The following is a 22,292-nucleotide window of genomic DNA, read 5'->3' on the forward strand; positions in this document are numbered from 1 at the left end:
CCCAGAGGGCGTAATGTCACCACACTTGACAGCGTTGATCTTTGGCTGGCTGTGGCGTAAAACTCACTCACTCACTGATGTGGAACTGTAGCTACCTTGGAATGAGTGAGTGAGTGAGTATGGTTTTACGCCGCTTTTAGCAATATTCCAGCAATATCACGGCGGGGGACACCAGAAATGGGCTTCACACATTGTACCCATGTCGGGAATCGAAACCGGGTCTTCGGCGTGACGAGCGAACGCTTTAACCACTAGGCTACCCGACCGCCCTACCTTGGAATGAATTGGAAATCAACATTTTCTCTATGTTCATACTTGATGTTGCTGATTCAACAGTAACAGTTTGCAGATGTGTTAACATATACAAAAAATCAATTGAGGCTGTAAAGTCGCGTGTCAGATCACTTGTATCAGCTCCGCCTACTCCGAGTGCGGGCGTCCCTCCGCAAATGTCCTTTTAACCGTAAGTGATAACCGTCTGATCTGTTTAGTTTGAAAAAGGTCCTTGGTGGATAAGTGGATCAACAATCAACATGCGCGATGTGCCTCAGCATGGTCCAGGATTCAGGATGCTGTGCATCGCTGGTGCGTGTCTGTTATTTCTTTACATTGCCTGGTCTGCAGGATCGCAAAGGAACAAGTTCAGCATCGTTAACGGGAGCCGAAACCCCAGGTAAGTCCGTCAATACTTACTATTACCTCCGAGTTGAAATATAAAGCTGCACATATCTCCGACATTTACACACGTGGAAATGTCACTCTTGAGTACGTAGGCATTTGATAGGTAGATTGTTGACCCCAGATCGAGGACTTGGACATAATAAATATATTGATATTGGAATAGAAACCCGTCAGAGAAGGACAGTAGAATAACTAGAGTATCACAGTATCGATTATAAAACTAGTTGAGAACATTTACAAAAATACGTTTTCAATCAACAATACAATATAAGATTGGGCTATAGATCACCAGCAACCAAAGTTAGGCCACCTCACTAGGGACCGAGGGGACGAAACGACCGAGGGCTCCCCAGCAGGATTTACACCATCCCTTCAGCTGCTGATGATACGCTATGGAGTTATAAGTCCAAGAGCATGTGATATTGTTGTGTACCCTTACTTGAGGACAACTAAGCTCAACATACGTTCTACATCGCTGACTTCCGCTGTGCCTTAGCCAGCAGACGTAGCATTGCCCTATTTCACATTGGGTCCTGGATGGGTTTGTTTTTCTTGACGTCTATTCAAGTTCCATCTGTTGCAATCAATAGAATATAACACTTGCTTCAATTTGCAACAGAATTCCAGTTATATCACAGCGTGTCAGCTTAATGTGGGAGGAAAGCCCGAAGTGATGCAGGTCTCAGACTGTGAAACCCACGAGCACGGGTATGGTGCTGACAAACCTAGAAACATTATCGGGGCGTCCGGGATTCGAACCCACAATCATAGGTTTCATAAGACGCAACTCTTCACAGCGAATTGCAGCGCCTTAGACGACTGGGCCACCCGTGCCCCCATGAACAATTAAAATGCATGGCGAGACCTCACATTATCGTGTGGTTCGTGTGATGAATGAATTTACTAACATTTGGTAAAGTAGAGACACTTTATGGATAACTATGAGATCGCGAGAATGTCCCTTACAGTATTCCATAGATAACAGCCTCCTTGCTAACTGTAACGGCGGCGTGTCGGTATAGATCCTTATACTGTTGCTAAGCAAGGCTGAATAATGAACACGGCACATCCCATCCGCCTACTAAGAACTCATTAGGCAATAATCACAGCACGTATGTATTCTTAATCCTGTTTAATTGACTTCCTGTCATATTGGTCCTTCATGTTGTTACAGTTTTATCCTTCTGTTGTCATTAAGAAAGACAAGTTCTATGGATGAACAACTTCTTTATTACAATTAGTGCGACGTATCGGTGTAGATCCTAACACCTTTTTCAAGCAAGTGATCACCTGGGGTCTTGAAGTTGTTCATCCATAGAACTTGTCTTTCTTCATCACACCAACTTCTAAATGCCGCTGAAATAAGTTCTGTTGTCATTGTTTAGCCTACTCACATTAATCTCTCCCATGTACACAATTCTGCACCATGCTCGCTATTTAGCCTTGCTTGACAACCGTAAAATGATCCATACCGGTTTAATTGGCTCCTCTTCATGTGTTCTCTGTCCATCATGTTGTTACAGTTTTATCCTTCTGTTGTCATTGTTAAACCTACTTACGTTAATCTCCCCCATGTACACAATTGTTGTTACTGTTGATCCTCCACCTACTGCATACATTCTGTACGATGTTCATTATTTAGCCTTGCTTGACAACTGTAAACTGATCTACACTCTTAAAACAATGAAACGCACAGGTAGTATGTAGTTCTGGTATTCGAACCCACAATCATAAGTTTCTGGCATGCCCAAGGGTTGCATAGTCAATGTAGATGGCAGAACGTCCCTTTTTTTATTTAGCGCTATGTGGTTGAATGGCTTGGTTTGGACAGGGGGTGGGTAACTGCGGGTGGATGGTATGAGGGAAAAAGCATGCAGTTTGGCATGAAAGTTTATATCGCTGTGAGAGGTAAACTGCTGTACGGCTGTTATGGACGCTGTGATTCTTCAAAGTAATACTTTGCATATGCATGCATGATATATGTGTCTATGAAGGTGTAATTTAGAATATGTTCCTTTAAAGTCAGAATTATTTGAGAGAGTTACCATGGTGTTGTTGTGATGTGTGCATGTTATTACCGTATTTACTTACGTTGGATTATTTCGGAGCGAGTTAATGCTGTGACAGGCTGTGTTTCGCACCTGAGGACTTTTTCTAGGTTTCTAGGTTTGTCAGCACCATACCCGTGCTCATGGGTTTCACCGAAGTGGTAAACGTCTTAGACCTGCATCACTTCGGGTTTTCCTCCCACATTAAGCTGACACGCCGCGATATAACTAAAATACTGTTAAAAGCGGAGTTAAACACAACTCACTCACTCACTCACTCCTAATGCCGACATGCGAAAGAATAACTAAATGTTTCAATCTGAGAAGACGTTTACAGAAGACAAGTGTTGACACTGTCATGATGAATTATGTTTTACGGACATGTGGTTCTGTTGCAAAATCCTTCTATATATATATATATATTTTTGGAAATAGCCACTGTTGCTGTGTGATTTGTATGGGTCTGAGATGGCTGGCGATATGTGCAATTGATGCTACTGTACCATTGTGTACGGGTCTGAGATGGCTGCCGATACGTGCAATTGATGCTACTGAACCATTTTGTATGGGTCTGAGATGGCTGGCGATATGTGCAATTGATGCTACTGAACCATTTTGTATGGGTCTGAGATGGCTGGCGATATGTGCAATTGATGCTACATGTACCATTGTGTATGTGTCAGAGATGGCTGGCGATATGTGCAATTGATGCTACTGAACCATTTTGTATGGGTCTGAGATGGCTGGTGATATGTGCAATTGATGCTACTGAACCATTTTGTATGGGTCTGCGATGGCTGGTGATATGTGCAATTGATGCTACTGAACCGTTTTGTATGTGTCTGAGATGGCTTGCGATATGTGTAATTAATGCTTGTGAACCATTTTGTATGGGTCTGAGATGGCTGGCGATATGTGTAATTGATGCTTGTGAACCATTTTGTATCGGTGTGAGATGGTTGGCGACATGTGTAATTGATGCTACATGTGCCATTTTCACTGGACAAAATATCATCCATTCCAAAAAATCCAAAACTTGGAAATACCACCATTCCAATGGGAAATATGGCCATTCCAATATTTGAAAAGGTCATATTTCCTAGCTTGGATTTGTTTGGATTTGTTTGGAAATGTTTGGAAATGTTTGGATACATCATGTCATAATCATATCTGTTAAAAGTTGTACAACTTTTGACCTTATGTGATATAATCCTATTAGTAATGACATGAAAGTAAATAATTAAGAGTATTTTGGCACTATGTACCACGAAAAGACCAAATCATGAGCAAATTTAACTAAAAGAAATTCTGTCATTTAAAGTGGCTACTCTTTATATTTAATTTCTTATCTTCCTTGTCTATAATCATATGTCATTGACTTTGAACTTTGAAAAATTAAACAAATATTTTGTTTTCCCATACCGCCTTACGGTTGTCGTAGAACAAAGACCGTTTCGAGAATATAGAGGGCCTCATTATTATAATTTGAACTAATATACATATGTACATAATAGTACTAGGTATAAATGAATTTTGATAAGTGTTCGTACAAGAATATGAACTTCGAATTATCTCGAAATTATGCGCAACACATAGGGCTGAAAATTTTATAATTGTTCTGGAACTATCTGACGGTAATTCAAAACGGGGAACAAGATTTCGTCAAATGAATCATCTAGCCAGGAATGTAACGATTTAAATGCTGACAAAATTAATAAACATATCTGGAACAGAGTAGACTGTTCATGTGGACAATTATATGCTACGTCTATTGCCAATGAAGTTTATCACCCCATGCTATAGCATTTGTTTCATATAAAAGATAGAAACCAAATAAATGGGACAATTAGTTGTTATGAATTAGCTTTACCTCTGTGACATATCACACAACTAAATGTGAATATGTTTATCAAATAATCAATTACAGTAATTAACCTAGTGTCCTTATTTATACACAATTTAATTACGTATTGGGGTACAATATATAATACACATATACACGGAATGATTTCTTATTTTGTCAATTTAATCATAACCCAAATCATACAAATCAAAGTGTGAAAGTAGTGGCTAACTTTATGACCAAGGGTATAAATACTCAATTGTATCTATTATTCCTAATAGTATAACAATAAACCCTGTGTATATACTGTACATATTTAGATACATCCGGATCTACGACCGCAGCCATATAATCAATCAAGGAAAGTATATTAGATTGAATTACAAATGTGCTATCACTTAAACAAAATTTTCCGTTATCCACGTAAGCCTAAACCTGGGAGAAATAAAGTTCTGTTCTGTTCTGAAGACGCCGTCATGATTAGTTGGCGCCAGTCTAGACTGGCCAATCAACGTGAATATACAAACCGTGATGTTACTTGACCAGTTGATGACACCTGTCAAACTCAAAGTGCCCCTGGTCCTCCACCCACCATGTGTAATACTTTAGCGTACTTGATTGTTTAATTTGCAGTTATATCACTGTTAGGCTGAGAGATGAGAGAATACATTTTGTTGTTATTGTTAACGATCGTTTCCATTTTCAACGTGGTAACCTTATAAGTGACTAACTTTTTATCATGATGAAATGAAACATATTAAAATAATCAGAGGGACTGACGATCGCATTTTTCGCATAAATGTCATGCTCGCATTAATTTCATGATTTACTGAAGATAGATTTGAACATTTCTGAGCAACGATCATGTTTGGGTAAGGGAAGTAATCTTGTCTCCGCTTGCAATTGGATTCAGTTCCGAGATCGCAGCTTGACTGTTCGGCACGGCCGAAAGGCGGCATCCATGTTGTTCACGCTCCGCTGATCACGGGGCCTCATTTGTCTGTATTCTGCTTATGAGCCGGGATGCGCATGAAACACGGGTGTCAAAACGAATATATTTACCAATTATACGTACGGTCAATTAGCCAGTCCAAGAGACAATACCCTGGTTCTACCACCTTTAGGTGTAATTACGTCGCATGCCCCTGGTTCACGGTTCGTCTGATCTCCCGTCATAAAACCACGATGTTTATTTACCTGGAGCCTCAGACAGCGCCGACTTCCTGTGTACATGTTCGTACATGGCAATAAATGGTTTGACAGTTGTTTGACGGAATCAATCAATAATTATTGACACGGTGATGTAATTAAAATTTGTCACTATTCACAACTCCTATTTTTCTTTTTCTATTGTTCAGCTGTATTTTCGAACAGTTTTATATGTATAAAAAATCTTCTCTTGTATTTATTAACCAAACCTAAAAACATTATATAAGAACAATTGTGTTTTTAAACCGTAAGTTTTCTATTAAAACAACCATGCAAGTAAGATTTCAGCCGTAATATTACTTGAGTCACTCCGCAGATTACACATCTTATATGCTGCAAACGCAGCGAATGTAATGCTACTACGTCACAGCTGCCTCGGTAATTAAGGGCTGGAATGTTTTTGTGAAGGCAGTTAGAGCAGACGAATTTTCCCCCCTCGCTGTATAAAGGCAGTCGCTAACCATATATGTGTATTTTTACTGTTTTTGGCTTGATTTGATTGTCCTTTGGTGAAAACAAATGTTCAATTGTGAAAGCAAACCCTTTTCCCCTGAACGTTAAAAGACAGCTGACTTTGTTTTTGTCTGAAATATCAACGTTGGAGTCGTTTATATATTCGGAAATCCATATTATGGTTAATATTTATAATATAATATGGACAATGGTAAAATTCATTATCACAGTTTAAGTGCTATTCACAAATGTATGTAAATCTACTTCGTGATGAATGAAGCATGGCAATGAATGTATGATTCTTCATTTGTTCTGTATTCTTTGACGAGAATGAGTTTCGTTAATGATGATCACTCTCACAGATTTTGTGATAAGAGGATAGGACTTTAACTGGGGAATAGTTATGAAAAATATATATATAAGTATAGGCGGTCTGTGCACATGTGGTGAAACTGATACCTCATTGATTTGATAATCGGGACTTAGAAATCATAGTCTGTCATTAAATTGATTTTAAAATATATGGTTTTGACTGTAGTACGTACTGACATCATAATATTATGTTGTAAACAACATATCTTATCTTATGTTAAGTAAAACAATTATTGATAACTTCCTGAATTCCAATTGTTCAATGAACAGAATTATTCACAGCTCTGGCGTGAGACAACAATAAATTAGATGTTACCAAAGATTGTCCATTTTATGATCCTCGGCAAATGTCGGCACACTTACATGTGAGCCGTCTAGACGACTGTCTGTTTTGTAATTAAATGGCAGCTGCCATCCATACCGGTATCCATCCGGTATTGATTTTATAGAAAATGATTATTTTATTGATAGTATTGATTTATTAACCCCTTTGTTAGTTGAACTATTTAACCTGATATTTGAAAAGGGTATACTTCCAGAACCTTGGTTAGTGGGTATAATTAAACCGATTTACAAGAAAAAGGGTGACCCACTTGACCCTAACTCGTATAGGCCAATCACTATCCTTAGTTGCTTTGGAAAACTATTCACCAGAATTTTAAACAACCGTTTAACTAAATTCTTAGATAAAAATAATATTCTAACACCTGCCCAAGCAGGATTCAGGAAATCTTTCTCAACTGCTGACAATATATTTGTAATTTATACGCTTATGCAAATTTTAAAAAATAATAAACAAAAATTATACTGCGCTTTCATAGACTTTACTAAAGCTTTTGACACTGTTTGGCGAGTGGGATTGTGGAGGAAAATGCAGACTATTGGCATCAAAGGTCGATTTCTTACGTTAGTTCAAAATATGTATAAAAATATTAAATCGTTGATACAGTGTGATGATAAAATGTCAGGTTACTTTCCTTGTAATATAGGTGTCAGACAGGGAGAAAACCTATCCCCTCTATTATTCTCAATTTTCATAAATGACGTGGAAATCTTTTTGCTTTCATCTGGGTGTGGAGGAGTTAATCTCAACTATGATCAAGATAAAGACTTAATTGTATGGATCCAATTCATAATTCTATTGTATGCAGATGATGCTGTATTATTTGATGAATCACCAGAAGGTTTACAGAAAGCCTTGGACACTTTTAATGAATATTGTGAAGAGTGGAAATTACATGTAAATATAAATAAAACAAAAATTGTGATTTTCGGTGGTGGCCCATCGAAAAATTCGAAACATAAATTCCACTATTCTGATAAAACTCTAGATATTGTCGACACTTATACGTATTTAGGAATTGTACTTCACAGGAATAGAAAACTAGTATCAAGTCTTAAGTCCCTCAGTGATAATGCTTTGAAAGCAATGTTTTGCCTGATAAAAAAATCAAGAAATTTAAATTTACCTTTGGACTGTGTATTATCAGCTTTTGATACGATGGTATTACCAATATTAACTTATGGTTCAGAAATCTGGGGCTTTGAAAATTTAGAAATTATAGAAAGAATACACCTCAAATTCCTCAGACTTATCACAGGATTAAGAAATTCAACTCCTCGTTATATGATATATGGCGAATTAGGTAGGCTACCATTAAGAATAATAATTTCTAAACGAATGATATCTTTCTGGCACAAATTAACATACCAAACTGGAGTGTATAAACTTTCACAGCTGTTATATCAATATCTGTCAATTAACGGGAACAAGACTGTTGCATCAACAAATCCCTGGGTTAGATGTGTTGTGAATATATTAGACAGTATTGGATTATCTTATGTATTTAACAATCCGTCAATCTGCACAACAAAGTGGCTAGTGTCAGAAGTAGAGCAAATACTTAAAGATCACTTTTTTCAGAAATGGAGAAGTGACGTTAATTCTAGTTCTAAAGGCTTATACTATAAACATTTAAAGGACACTCCGGTTCTCGATAAATATCTTCTATTGCCAAAACGAATAGCAATTCCAATACTACGATTTCGAACCTGTAATCATAATTTACCTAATGAGACTGGTCGATGGAAAAATATTCCCAAGGAAAATAGAACTTGTAAATTATGTAATTCCCCATCTATTGCTGATGAATTTCACTACTTATTCAGATGTAATTATTTTAAAAGAGAGAGGCGAACATTTCTCTCACCATATTATACTGAATGGCCAAATATTATAAAATTTGTAAAACTCTTATCAACAACAAACACACAGGATCTAAAAAAATTATCGAGATTCATTGTAAAAATGTCCATTAGTATTAAAAATGCTAGGTAATCACATGTTGTTATTAATTGCCATCTTGTCTGCTTTTTGTACATATGCATAATTATTTATTGTAATATGCTCTTGTACCACCTTTTGTGGTTTCTGAGAATAAACTGATTCTGATTCATACCGAATACTTAATCTTGAGACCTATTAGTTGTCTCATAATTAACCAAAACATAAGCCCAAGAAACCAAACTCTAGCTCGCAAACACCCCTTACTCACCCCAATATCCCAAAGAATAACTAACTACCTCAATGAACACCAAACTCAAAATCGTAAACAAAACTGCAAAAAATCAACTATCTTCACCCCTAAACTCAAAATACCCAAAATAGACACAACGCTAGCTAACCAAATAAATAAACAAACCGACCCAAACATAGCTAAAACCACCAATTTGGTATTCACTCGCTGGAACACAAATATTGGATATTTGCATTGTATTGTGATTTTGAGCATCCGGGTGCCTATATAACATGTAATATATTTCCGATTATAGTACTTGTTGTTCATGCATATGTTCTAGCAATAAGAAATTTGATAAATATTCGTTTTGCTTAATTTCTACTTTGAAAAACTTCGTTGGCGCTCAGAACGCTTGGCGCTGTGTAATTCAGCACACGCATGGTTGGGTTCAAACCAAATTATGTTTATTTGTTATAATTTAAACCACCAGCGGCGGTACATGAGCATATATATAATGTCATACAATACAGAATAGTAGATCAAGATGGCAGTTTCCCTTTAAAGATTATGTATTTCTAAAGATTTGTACAATATATCTTGATAACTGTTTTTAATCTTTGATCTTTTGTGAAAATAATAGTGGAAATGGTTGAGTACATGAACTGGTTTAGTGACATATTTTACATTAAAAGTGGCGTGATTTACATCGTTAAAATATAAAAGAATCTACACAGTGATACAACTATAAATGGTTGTGATTTATTTAAGAACGAAGTCAGTAATTGGGAATTTAACTTCCTCTTTCCGACATTATGCGTATTTCGCACACAGTTAAGAACGAAGTGTAATTCATTTATTCATACCAAGTACGAATGCATCAATCCGCCCGCGTTGTATCTACTTACATGTCAGCGCATGATTGCCACATCTATTGCACGAATGAATGCGATAATAAACTTACCTGAGCTCACTCTGTGTTCTGAAGTAAAATCGATGTAAGGCACCCTACACGGCTTCGTTCACGTTCACCCTCAAATGTACGATAGAAAAATCTGCGATTCTGTGTGTTCTATGTTCAACTACATTTTTGTGACAGGCGTTCGTTTATTTATTAAAATTCCACAAATTCATAAATCACATTGAGTTGCTCGCCTCTTCTCGAGCTGCTCACACCCTCCACTGATGCTGGCTGCCTTAGCTAACTGGAGTCCGCATATAACTATTTACAAACTCTGTTCTAATTATGCTAATCGAGGAAGTGCATTATACCAGGTGACAAACTTAGTTATCCTGTCACACTAATCCCACTAATATGTCAACTGACTAAACGAACATCCTTTTTTATATACTTACGTAGGAGTATCACATTGGACAGTGCATACAACTGTTTGTCAAAACAATATCAAGCAACATTTTAGATTTAGAATCACCATACCATGACAACAGAAACATATATATTAAATTGTATATATTCATATTTGCCGATATTCATGATATATTAATTTTACCGTCATTGTTTGAAACTACTCTGAACGACTTGTATGTATAGATCTTCTTATTTGTAAACAGATGGCGCACTTATTATATATATTATTGATGTAACTGTCTGCTCAAGTGTTCTATTTCTTTATTGCGTAAAATGCTGTCAACATAAATAAATACAAATTATTTCATAACACTCCAAATAGAGTTGTTATAATGCCAATAGTATACACTTGTCACATACAATAATACTGTCCGGTATTCTTAGTAATATATTCAATAGCAACCACATATTGTGAGCATTAATGTCTGCAATGTAAAGAAACTGAATGAAGCAGAGGTAAAATCAATCCATATATACAAAATTGTATATTTTTGGAAATACCAAATATACAAAATTGTATATTTTTGGATATATCATATATACAAAATTGTATATTTTGTATATATTGGAATTTCGCCTCGTGTTGCATACATACACGGAAATTGGCCACATATACACTGACGGATCTTCAGACCCGATCTCCAACCACACAGGCTTCGGAGTCCATACCACACAACCAGTTATATCCACACAATCTTACCGACTCCCTAACAACCAATCTATATTCACGGCCGAACTTATGGGCATGGCCTCAGCCCTGCATAACCAACAATCTAAAAACAACAATAAAATCCTAATTCTCACCGACTCCCTTAGTGGACTACAAGCCCTCCAAAACAAAAATACCAAAAAACGACCTAAATTAATAAACCAAATACTTAAAAGCTCCAACGACCTAACAAAAGCAGGCAAACAAATAACCTTCTTGTAGATCCCCGCCCACGTAGGAATTTACGGCAACGAAAGCGCCGATAAAGCAGATAAATTATCTCTTAAAATACCAGAAATAAGCCTAAACCTACCCATCTCAAAATCAGAAATTAAACGTGTAAACAAACAAAAAATAAACAAAAAATGGCATAATCAATATCAAAACTCAAATAGCCAAATCAAAAAAGTGCTCAGAAAACCACTAGCCAAACCTAAAATCCTACACCCCTCTAAAAAAATTGACAGATTAATTACAAAACTCTAAACAGGACACACGAACCTAAATAACCACCTAAAACTTAAAAGACACACCACAGGCAACTGCCCCCACTGCAAACAACCCGAAACCACAGAACACGCACTCATCCACTGCACCCACTACCAAACACACAGAACCACACTACAAACCACCCTCAATCTAAATAAGGGTTCCTACTCTAGATGAAATACTAAACCCTCAAAATAAACTAGAAAACTTCAAGGCCCTAGGCGTATTCCTAATCAAAACAGACATAATTAAGCGCATCTAAAAACTAATTAATCTACCAATCCAAAATCCAATAAACATACAAACACCCACCTCACCCGGCTCCCTTAGTTCCCTCCTCCACCCACCTCGGCATTTATTCCAAATTTAAAAATCTCAAAAAAATCAATATATGCAACCCCTGAAAGCTCCCTCTTGGGTTGCACACACCACTTTCACCCTTTTCGGAATACACTAAATGGTCCGGCCAGGCCCGCGTGCGAAATACGCTGCAGTCGGAAAGCACACGTTAAATCTTCTATATCATGATCAGTCAGTAGTTGTCTCAGCACTACACAATCAGCAATCTAAAGAAACAACAAAAATCCTCATCCTAACCGACTCCCTCAGTGGACTACAAGCCCTCAAAAATAAAAACAATAAAAACCACCCCAAACTAATAAATCAAATACTCAATAGCTCAAACAACTTAACTAGGGCAGGTAAACAAATAGAGTACAAACAGGCCGCACCAAACTAAATAATCACCGTAAAATAGCTAATCTACACACAACAGGAAACTGCCCACATTGCAAACAACAAGAAACACCAGAACACGTACTCATTCACTGCACACACTACCAAACACACCGAACAACACTACAGACCACCCAAAATCTTAAAACCGGACTTACACTAGAATCAATCCTAAATCCATAAAATAAATTAGAAAAAATCTAAGCCTTAGGTTTATACCTAATTAAAACAGGACTAATTAGTCGCATTTAAACCCCAAATAAAATAATAAAACCAAAACTACCTTATCTAACAACCACCCAACACACACAGCTCCCTTAGTTCGTCCCCCACCCACTCTTGGCATTCTTTCCAAATCTCAAAATTTCAAAATTACTATATAAGCAACCCCTAAAGCCCCTAATTCATAGTCTTTTTATTGTTCAAATTACTGATAAAACATATTTTAACTTGTTCCTTCTAACCATATTTCCAAACAATTCCAAACAATTCCAAACCATTCCAAGTCATTCCAAACATTTCCAACGTTGGAAATATGTTTGGAAATGTTGCCATTCCAATTTTGGATTTTTTTGAAAGATCGACCTTCCAAGCTTTGGAAAGTTTGGAATGAGCGATCTTTCCAAAGCATTCCAACGTTCATTCCAAATTGGAATGGACGCTATTTGGTCTTGTGTTTGTATGGGTCTGAGATGGCTGTCAATCCGTGCAATTGATGCTACTGAACCATTTTGTATGGGTCTGAGATGGCTGGTGATATGTGCAATTGATGCTACTGAACCATTTTGTATGGGTCTGAGATGGCTGGTGATATGTGCAATTGATGCTACTGAACCATTTTTTATGTGTCAGAGATGGCTGGCGATATGTGCAATGGGTGATACTGTACCATTCTTGACTGGTCTTAGATTCATAAATTGTGTCTACTGGGTATGTAGGGGCTGATGACGTCTGCGATTATGTGAAACCATTTCCCGTGTCCCCCGACATGATATTGCTGGAATTTTGCTAAAAGTGGCGTAAAACCATACTCACTCACGCACTAATGGCCCTGTAGTAGACGCCATAAACCGTTTATGGTAACGTTATAGGTGGCAAATGGGATGTGCTGTCATGAATCTGATGCTTGATACAGTATGATTATTGGTTAAGAATGTAGCTATCTGATTGACCCGTTACCATCTTGTAAAACCTATTCAGGTCAGTTTGTGCAGGTCGTGTTAGACGCGACGACATTCGGCTGCCGCTTTTGCCACTAACCTCTTTTCCCTCACTACCGTCCGATGGTGGTCTGAAGATAGATGCTGTTGTCACATTCCGATACTGACACAAACAACTGACACAGTCCTGAACATCTTTCTTTTGTGGTTAAGTATTTGGGAGCATAACCAGTGCGTTCGTATATGTTTTTGAATAATTTACCATCATATTATGTTTTATATATATTATATGTACCGGTAATCTATTTTAAGGCTCATAGACAAGTTCCGCACAGTTCAGTCAGATCGATGGATAGTGGTAACAACCATCTCCTACCCTACTCCGGACATGGAGTTCCTGGCGAGCATCCCCGGGTGGAGGGTTGTTGTCGTCGGAGACACCAAGACGCCGGCAGACTGGAGGTAACAGAGTCTGTCTGTATGTCAGTGATGTACACCTAGGAAAACGTCGCTATTGACTTACATGTAATAGTAGTGCTGATTATGACATCCACTGGGAGGACGTCACCGTTGACGTTTGAACAACATGACACGCATGTATTCCCCATCAACGAGTTGAAACTAATTATGTCCCCGTTTCGACAACCAACTACTTGCCACAAAATATCAGTACATGAATGATAAGACCCGTGAAGATCCGGGGTAGAACAGGTCTTCAGCAACCCATGCTTGCCGTAAAAAGCGATTATGCTTGTCTTAAGAGTTGACTGACGGGATCGGATGGTCAGGCTCGCTGACTTGGTTGATGCATGTCATCGTATCCTAATTGCTTGGATCGATGCTCATGATGTCAATCACTGGATTGTCTGGTCCAGACTCGATTATTTACAAACCTCCGTCGTGTAGCTGGAATATTGTTGAGTGCGGCGTTAAACAACAAAAAACAAACACACTTAAATGATGACGCCACCTCACCTCACCTCACCTCACCTCACCTCACCTCACCTCACCTCACCTCACCTCACCTCATCTCACCTCACCTCACCTCACCTCACCTCACCTCACCTTATCCGAGTTCAGTTGTCATCAATGTCATCCCAGCACTTGCTTCATTACTCACTGAAATATTTGGAGGGGGTGCCCGACTTTTGCCAAGTGTATAGCATCACAAGTACACTATATATTCATTGCAACACTCATGATCAATAAACGATTAACGTTTTCTTTGGAGTGAGTGAGTGAATGAGTTTGGTTCAGCGCCACTTTTAACAACATTCCAGTTATAGCACGGCGTGGAAGATTATTGTTGGAGGAAAGCCCGAAGTGATGCAGGTCTTAGACGTTTACCACTTTGGTGAAACCCACGAGCACGAGTATGGTGCTGACAAACCTAAAAACATAATCGGGGCGAGCCGGGATTCGAACCCACAGTCTTAGGTTTCTGGCGTGCCCAAGGGATGCAACTCTGCACAGCGAATCACTGCGCCTTAGACGGCTGGAGATAACAGTGAAACAATGAATGTATTTTTATGTTATTTTCGGAGTAAAATTATAAGATAACACATTTTACTGTTTCAGGAACCCAAACTGTGTGTTTTTAAGTTTAGAAGATCAGCGTGGGCTGGGTTTTGCCACGGAGTCACTTCTGCCCGAGGAGAGTTATGCCAGAAAGACGATGGGGTATCTGTTTGCAATAGCCCATGGCGCAAAGGTAATTTATGAAACTGATGATGACAATCGTCCTCTGGATCTGCTGAAAACTTTCAAACTCGATCCAACGATGTGGGGCATCATGTTCAGAGGGGAAAAACTCTTTAATCCTTACCGCCATTTTGGACAGCCGACATTGTGGCCAAGAGGCTATCCGCTTGGTTCTGTAGGAGAAAGACCAACAACAGATTATGAACTAAATCACTGGAAAACGCCATCCATTCAGCAGGGTTTGGTCAACGGAGATCCAGATATGGATGCCATTTTCAGGCTGACCCGGAAACAAACCCGTTCTCAGCTGAATGTGACCTTTGATGGAAGAGCTCCACCATCAATTGTTCCAGCTGGCGTGTTCGCTCCCTTTAATTCCCAGAATACCCTTTTCCTGTATGATGCATTGTGGGCACTCCTAATTCCAACAACCACGACATTCCGAGTGTGTGATATCTGGAGGGGCTACTGGGCTCAGAGACTCTTGTGGGAGATGGGAGGTAATGTGGGGTTCTTCCCGCCTAATGCTGTCCAGAAGAGGAACTCTCATTCCTATCTCAGTGATGCCAAGGAGGAGAAGGATCTCTATTTCCAGACAGACCGCCTTGTTGATTTCCTCACCAAATGGAGATGTGAGGAAGGTAGAACATTGTTTGGTTGTATGACTAAATTATCGACTGATATGGTACATGAGAACTTCTGGGGGGGAAAGGATGCAAGTCTGACTTCCCTTTGGATCAAGGACCTAGTGGCACTTGGCTACCAGGAACCAAAAAGAATTCCGTTTGGTTCTCTGAAGGACGCTGCGCAATATGTAACAGAGGAGAAATTGCTAACACAAACTCGCACGACGGATCAACGGGTCAATGTGTCATTCTGGGCAGCTGGACAACCCCCACCCCAGATTTATTCCCAAGCTACGCAGTCACCTGCGGCGGTGTCGCATGCTGCTCAAATAGCTTCCTATTGTAGCAATGAATCGTTTATTACATCTAAACTGACAGATATCATTACATATCCAAATATTTTGTTAATTATAGTGTTCAACTTTCCCCACTATGAGAACCTCCAGTTTCTGGAGACAATGTACAGCATGCACTTCCCTCACATTATCTATTGTGGAGCCAACAAAGACCAATTTGACACTCACGCTAAGCTCCTCTCCAAGCCCGTGACCTTCATGGAGGTCGACCACGCTAATGGTTGGCTTGGTCAGCACTGTTTGATAGAAGCCATGAAAATGCAGTTCCGTGTTGATGGTTATTTGTACATGGGCGATGACGTCTTGCTTAATGTGTGGAACATTCACACGTTACCATTGAACAAACTCTGGGTTTATCACGCAAGAGTTGTACGACAGTCGAGGAGGGAACGTGGACATCGGGTAGACCATCCCAAAGTAGGGTCGCCAGCGTACCAGGCTGCTCTTAAAGCTTTGAAACTTGTAGATATTGACAGATATAACAGTTTCACGGACATGCTTTTCAACAATTCATGGAAGAGAGATGGATTTTTTATTGGTTCCTCGGACATTTGCTATGTTCCTGAAAAATACAAAGCTGACTATCTCTACTACATGGAACACTTCTCCAGGTTTGACTTATATATTGAGCTGATATTTCCAACAGTTCCCCGTGGAATAGAAAAGTCGGAGAATCTTTACATGATGAAGGGAACCTACTTCCTTTATGAACCGATCAGGGAAATACGGAAGTATTTTAATGAGAATCACCTCTTTGTGCACACTGTCAAAATATCACGATCAATATCTGTACCTGAAGGACGGACATTTTTCTGTAAAATTTTCTTTCCCCTAACTTTGAAAAATTAGCCATCCAAACACCCATGCTGAAAACATAAGAGTGAGTGAGTGAGTGAGTTGGGTTTAACGCCACTTTTAACAATATTCCAGTTATATCGCGGCGTGTCAGCTTAATGTGGGAGGAAAGCCCGAAGTGATGCAGGTCTCAGACGTTTACCACTTCGGGGAAACCCACGAGCACGGGTATGGTGCTGACAAACCTAGAAACATAATCGAGGCGAACCGAGATTCGAACCCACAATCATAGGTTTCAAATTAAAATGTACTTTATGCTTCGTGTTCTCTTTCTATCTGTCACAGTAATCGCCTCTCTCATCTCCCAGTACTCGCCCTTCTCTCATTCACATACTCGCCACTCTCTCCTCACCGTATTAGGCTTCGCTCCTTCCCATACACGCCTCTCTCTTCCACGTACTCGCTCTTCTCTCCTCCACATACTCGCCTACCCCTTCTCCCAGTACTCGAATCTCTCTCCTCCCCGTACTCGACCTTCTCTCTCCACATACTCGCCTACCCCTCCTCCCAGTACTCGAATCTCTCTCCTCCCCGCACTCGCCCTTCTCTCTCCACATACTCGCCTACCCCTCCTCCCAGTACTCGAATCTCTCTCCTCCCCGTACTCACCCTTCTCTCTCCACATACTCGCCTACCCCTTCTCCCAGTACTCGAATCTCTCTCCTCCCCGCACTCGCTCTTCTCTCCTCCCCGTACTCGCCTTTATCTTCTCCCAGTACTCGAATCTCTCTCCTCCCCGTACTCGCCCTTCTCTCCTCCACGTACTCGCCTACCCCTTCTCCCAGTACTCGAATCTCTCTCCTCCCCGTACTCGCCCTTCTCTTCTCCACGTACTCGCCTACCCCTTCTCCCAGTACTCGAATCTCTCTCCTCCCCGTACTCGCCCTTCTCTTCTCCACGTACTCGCCTACCCCTTCTCCCAGTACTCGAATCTCTCTCCTCCCCGTACTCGCCCTTCTCTCCTCCACGTACTCGCCTACCCCTTCTCCCAGTACTCGAATCTCTCTCCTCCCCGTACTCGCCCTTCTCTTCTCCACGTACTCGCCTACCCCTTCTCCCAGTACTCGAATCTCTCTCCTCCCCGTACTCGCCCTTCTCTTCTCCACGTACTCGCCAACCCTTCCTCCCCGTACTCGCCCTTCTCTCCTCCACGTACTCGCCTATCCCTTCTCCCAGTACTCGAATCTCTCTCCTCCCCGTACTCACCTCTCTCTCCTCCCTGTACTCGCCTTTATCTTCTCCCAGTACTCGCCCTTCTCTCTCCTCCCCGTACTCGCCCTTCTCTCCTCCACGTACTCGCCTACCCCTTCTCCCAGTACTCGAATATCTCTCCTCCCCGTACTCACCTCTCTCTTCTCCCTGTACTCGCCTATCTCGGTGTGTTATGCTTATCTGTATAAGATAGTATCAAAATGAAAACCTAAATATATATAAATGTTAGGCCCCTCGGTACAGTAATGGACAGTAAATGTATGTCTGTATGTTTGATATGAGCGATTGATGTATCTCGGCAACGTTCCCCGTGTGCACATTGTTACCTATCTGGTATGTAATGTCTTCTCAGATAGTATATAAATATTCTATCTTCCATGATTTGTAATACTTACTGTATTGTCATAGTAATATATTTTGTATCTGTGTATTGATGTATTGATGTATTGATATATTGTACGGATACGCGTGATGTATTGTACAAATACGTGCAGTACTAGATGATGTAAAGTTAGTGCTATTTATTTAATGAAAGTGATATCTATCTTCAAGAAATTCAAAGCATAAATGTTACAGATTGTGTATATTTATTAGATTTTGTGTTATAATTCCCTATGTTGCTATTTAATTGTTTCAAGCTGACGTACGTATATGCGTACATACAATTCATAATAAACGTCATCAGCCTCACCCCCCACAGCTGTTTGTGATTATTTATTATATCGGCTACAACTATCGGCCAACACATGTACTCTCTCTCCTTCACATACTCGCCTCTCTTTCCTCACCGTACGGGTCTCTCTCTTCTTCCTGTACTCGCTTCTCTCTCCTTCACATACTCGCCTCTCTTTCCTCACCGTACCGGTCTCTCTCTTCTTCCTGTACTCGCTTCTCTCTCCTTTACATACTAGCCTCTCTTTCCTCCCCGTACCGGTCTCTCTCTTCTTCCTGTACTCGCTTCTCTCTCCTTCACATACTCGCCTCTCTTTCCTCCCCGTACCGGCCTCTCTCTTCTTCCCGTAATCGCCTCTCTCCCCTTCACATACTCGCCTCTCTCTTCTCCAAGTACTAGCCTCAGTCTTCCCCCTGTAATTGTCTCTCTCCTCCCCGTTATCGCTTCTCTCTCCTCCCCGTTATCGCTTCTCTCTCCTCCCCGTACTCGCCTCTCTCCCCTCCCCGTACCCGTCCCTCTCTCCTCCAAGTACTAGCCTCTGTCTTCTCCCTGTAATCGTCTCTTTTCTCCCCGTTCTCGCTTCTCTCTCCTCCCCGTACTCGCCACTCTCTCCTACCCATACCAGTCCCTCACTTCTCCAAGTACTAGCATCTGTCTTCTCCCGTTAATCGTCTCTCTCCTCCCGGTTCTCGTTTTTCTCTCCTCACCGTAATAGCCTCTCTCTCCTCCCCGTTCTCGCTTTTCTCTCCTCCAAGTACTAGCCTCTCTCTCCTCCCCGTACTCGCCTCCCTCTCCTCCCCGTACTAGCCTCCTCTCCTCACCGTACTAGCCTCCCTCTCCTCCCCGTACTCGCCTCTCTCTCCTCCCCGTACTAGCCTCCCTTTCCTCCCCGTACTCGCCTCTCTCTCCTCCCCGTACCCGTCCCTCTCTCCTTCAAGTACTAGCATCTGTCTTCTCCCTGTAATCGTCTCTCTCCTCCCCGTACTCGCCCCCCTCTCCTCCCCGTACTCGCCTCTCTCTCCTCCCCGTACTCGCCTCTCTCTCCTCCCCGTACTCGCCTCTCTCTCCTCCCCGTACTCGCCTCCCTCTCCTCCCCGTACTCGCCTCTCTCTCCTCCCCGTACTCGCCTCTCTCTCCTCCCCGTACTCGCCTCCCTCTCCTCCCCGTACTCGCCTCTCTCTCCTCCCCGTACTCGCCTCTCTCTCCTCCCCGTACTCGCCTCTCTCTCCTCCCCGTACTCGCCTCCCTCTCCTCCCCGTACTCGCCTCTCTCTCCTCCCCGTACTCGCCTCTCTCTCCTCCCCGTACTCGCCTCCCTCTCCTCCCCGTACTCGCCTCTCTCTCCTCCCCGTACTCGCCTCCCTCTCCTCCCCGTACTCGCCTCTCTCTCCTCCCCGTACTTGCCTCTCTCTCCTCCCCGTACCCGTCTCTCTCACCTCCCCGTACCTGTCTCTCTCCTCCCCGTTCTCGCTTTTCTCTACCCCGTACTCGCCTCTCTCTCCTCCCCGTACCCGTCTCTCTCACCTCCCCGTACCTGTCTCTCATCTCCCCATACTCGCCTCCCTCTCCTCCCAGTATTCGCCTCTCTCTCCTCCCTGTACCCGTCTCTCTCACCTCCCCGTACCTGTCTCTCATCTCACCGTACCCGTCTCTCTCACCTCCCCGTACCTGTCTCTCATCTCCCCGTACTCGCCTCCCTCTCCTCCCCGTACTCGCCTCTCTCTCCTCGCCGTACCCGTCTCTCTCACCTCCCCGTACCCGTCTCTCTCACCTCCCCGAACCCGTCTCTCTCTCCTCCCCGTACCCGTCTCTCTCAGCTCCCCGTACCTGTCTCTCATCTCCCCGTACCCGTCTCTCTCTCCTCCCCGTCTCTCTCAGCTCCCCGTACCTGTCTCTCTCCTCCCCGTACCCGTCTCTCTCTCCTCCCGATACCTGTTTCTCATCTCCCCGTACTCGCCTCCCTCTCCTCCCCGTACTCGCCTCTCTCTCCTCCCCGTACCCGTCTCTCTCACCTCCCCGAACCCGTCTGTCATATCCCCGTATCCGTCTCTCATTTCCCCGTATCTGTCTCTCATCTCCCCGTACTCGCCTCTCATCTCCCCGTACTCGCCTCTCTCTCCTCCCCGTACTCGCCTCTCTCTCCTCCCCGTACCCGTCTCTCTCTTCTCCCCGTATCTGTTGACTGTCATTGAGAGAGTACCCGTGTTTGCTACCAGGAATACAGCCCTTTTTACAATTGTGCAGTGTTGGAGAGTCCTCACATTCTCCGAAAAGTTCTGGGTGGTTTTGACTTGGCAGCGCTTCGGGGGAGAAGTCCCATTCGCTGTCTGGGCTGCGTGTAGAGAGTGCAAGGGCCCTGAGCTGATGATGAGCCTAACCAGCCTGACTGAGCCAGGATCACCCAAACCCTCTTTGTTGCATTTTTTATTTTAATTTAATAATAATAATAATAATAATAATAATAATAACAATGATAATAATAATAATGATAATGATAATGATAATAAAAATAAAAATAATGATAATAATAAAAATAAATAATAAAAATAATAATAATAAAAATAAAAATAATAATAATGATAATAATAAAAATTAATAATAATAATAATAATAATAATAATAATAATAATAATAATAATAATAATAATAATACCGACGGTTCCTCGAGGTTACAGGTTATAGACCACAATTGTTTCCAAAACCTTTCACTGGAATCCATGGTGGGTCGTTTCTTATCACTGCCATTTCATGCATTTAGTTGCCTTTATTTTTTTCTTTGGATTTCCACAATTTGTTTTGTTTTATGAAATGGTACGCCCCGGAACATGTACAGAGAGTCATGGAAAATGAGAAATACAAAATTATTTGGAATAAGCCCGTATACAGCCTTAGACGTATCCAGGCCAACAAACCGGATCTTGTCCTTTTTGATAAGTCCAAAGAAACCATTGAAAGCACTGACTTTTCTGTCCCTTTTGACACCAATTGATTGACAAGATTGAGGAAAACATGGCAAATATGCGGACCTCGCTTTCGAAATGTCACTCTTACATCCCCAGTGCCAAGTTGTCCGATTCCCCATTGTTCTCGGTGCCTTAGGTTTGGTACCTCCCAATCTGTTGACTGACATTGGGAGTACCCGGGTTTGCTACCAGGAATACAGCCCTTCTGACAATCTGGGTTATGCAGAAGGAAGGCTGCAGTGTTGGGGAGTCTTTACATTATCCGAAAGGTTCTGGATGGGTTTGACTAGGCAGCGGTTCCTGGGAGAAGACCCATCCGCTGT

At 41.5% G+C, this 22,292-nt stretch overlaps 2 protein-coding genes across 2 annotated transcripts; one reads left to right on the forward strand and one right to left on the reverse strand.

Annotated features, from left to right (window-relative positions):
• The first annotated feature begins 515 nt into the window (after positions 1 to 515).
• Positions 516 to 19,024, forward strand: LOC124127366 (probable glycosyltransferase STELLO1). The gene is made up of 3 exons (XM_046490767.2): positions 516 to 673; positions 13,897 to 14,046; positions 15,163 to 19,024. The coding sequence occupies exons 1-3, from the start codon at positions 534 to 536 to the stop codon at positions 17,114 to 17,116; spliced, it is 2,244 nt and encodes a 747-aa protein (XP_046346723.2). The 5' UTR covers positions 516 to 533; the 3' UTR covers positions 17,117 to 19,024.
• Positions 17,825 to 20,844, reverse strand: LOC125372501 (antho-RFamide neuropeptides-like). Its single transcript, XM_048382742.1, has 2 exons — positions 20,665 to 20,844; positions 17,825 to 18,514 (listed from the first exon to the last, which is right to left on the reverse strand). Exons 1-2 carry the CDS (start codon positions 20,842 to 20,844, stop codon positions 17,825 to 17,827), a joined length of 870 nt encoding a protein of 289 aa, XP_048238699.1.
• Positions 20,845 to 22,292: the final 1,448 nt, after the last annotated feature.

This window comes from Haliotis rufescens, unplaced genomic scaffold (assembly GCF_023055435.1).
Source record: "Haliotis rufescens isolate VD_foot unplaced genomic scaffold, xgHalRufe1.0.p SCAF_41, whole genome shotgun sequence".
NCBI classification, from domain to species: domain Eukaryota; kingdom Metazoa; phylum Mollusca; class Gastropoda; order Lepetellida; family Haliotidae; genus Haliotis; species Haliotis rufescens.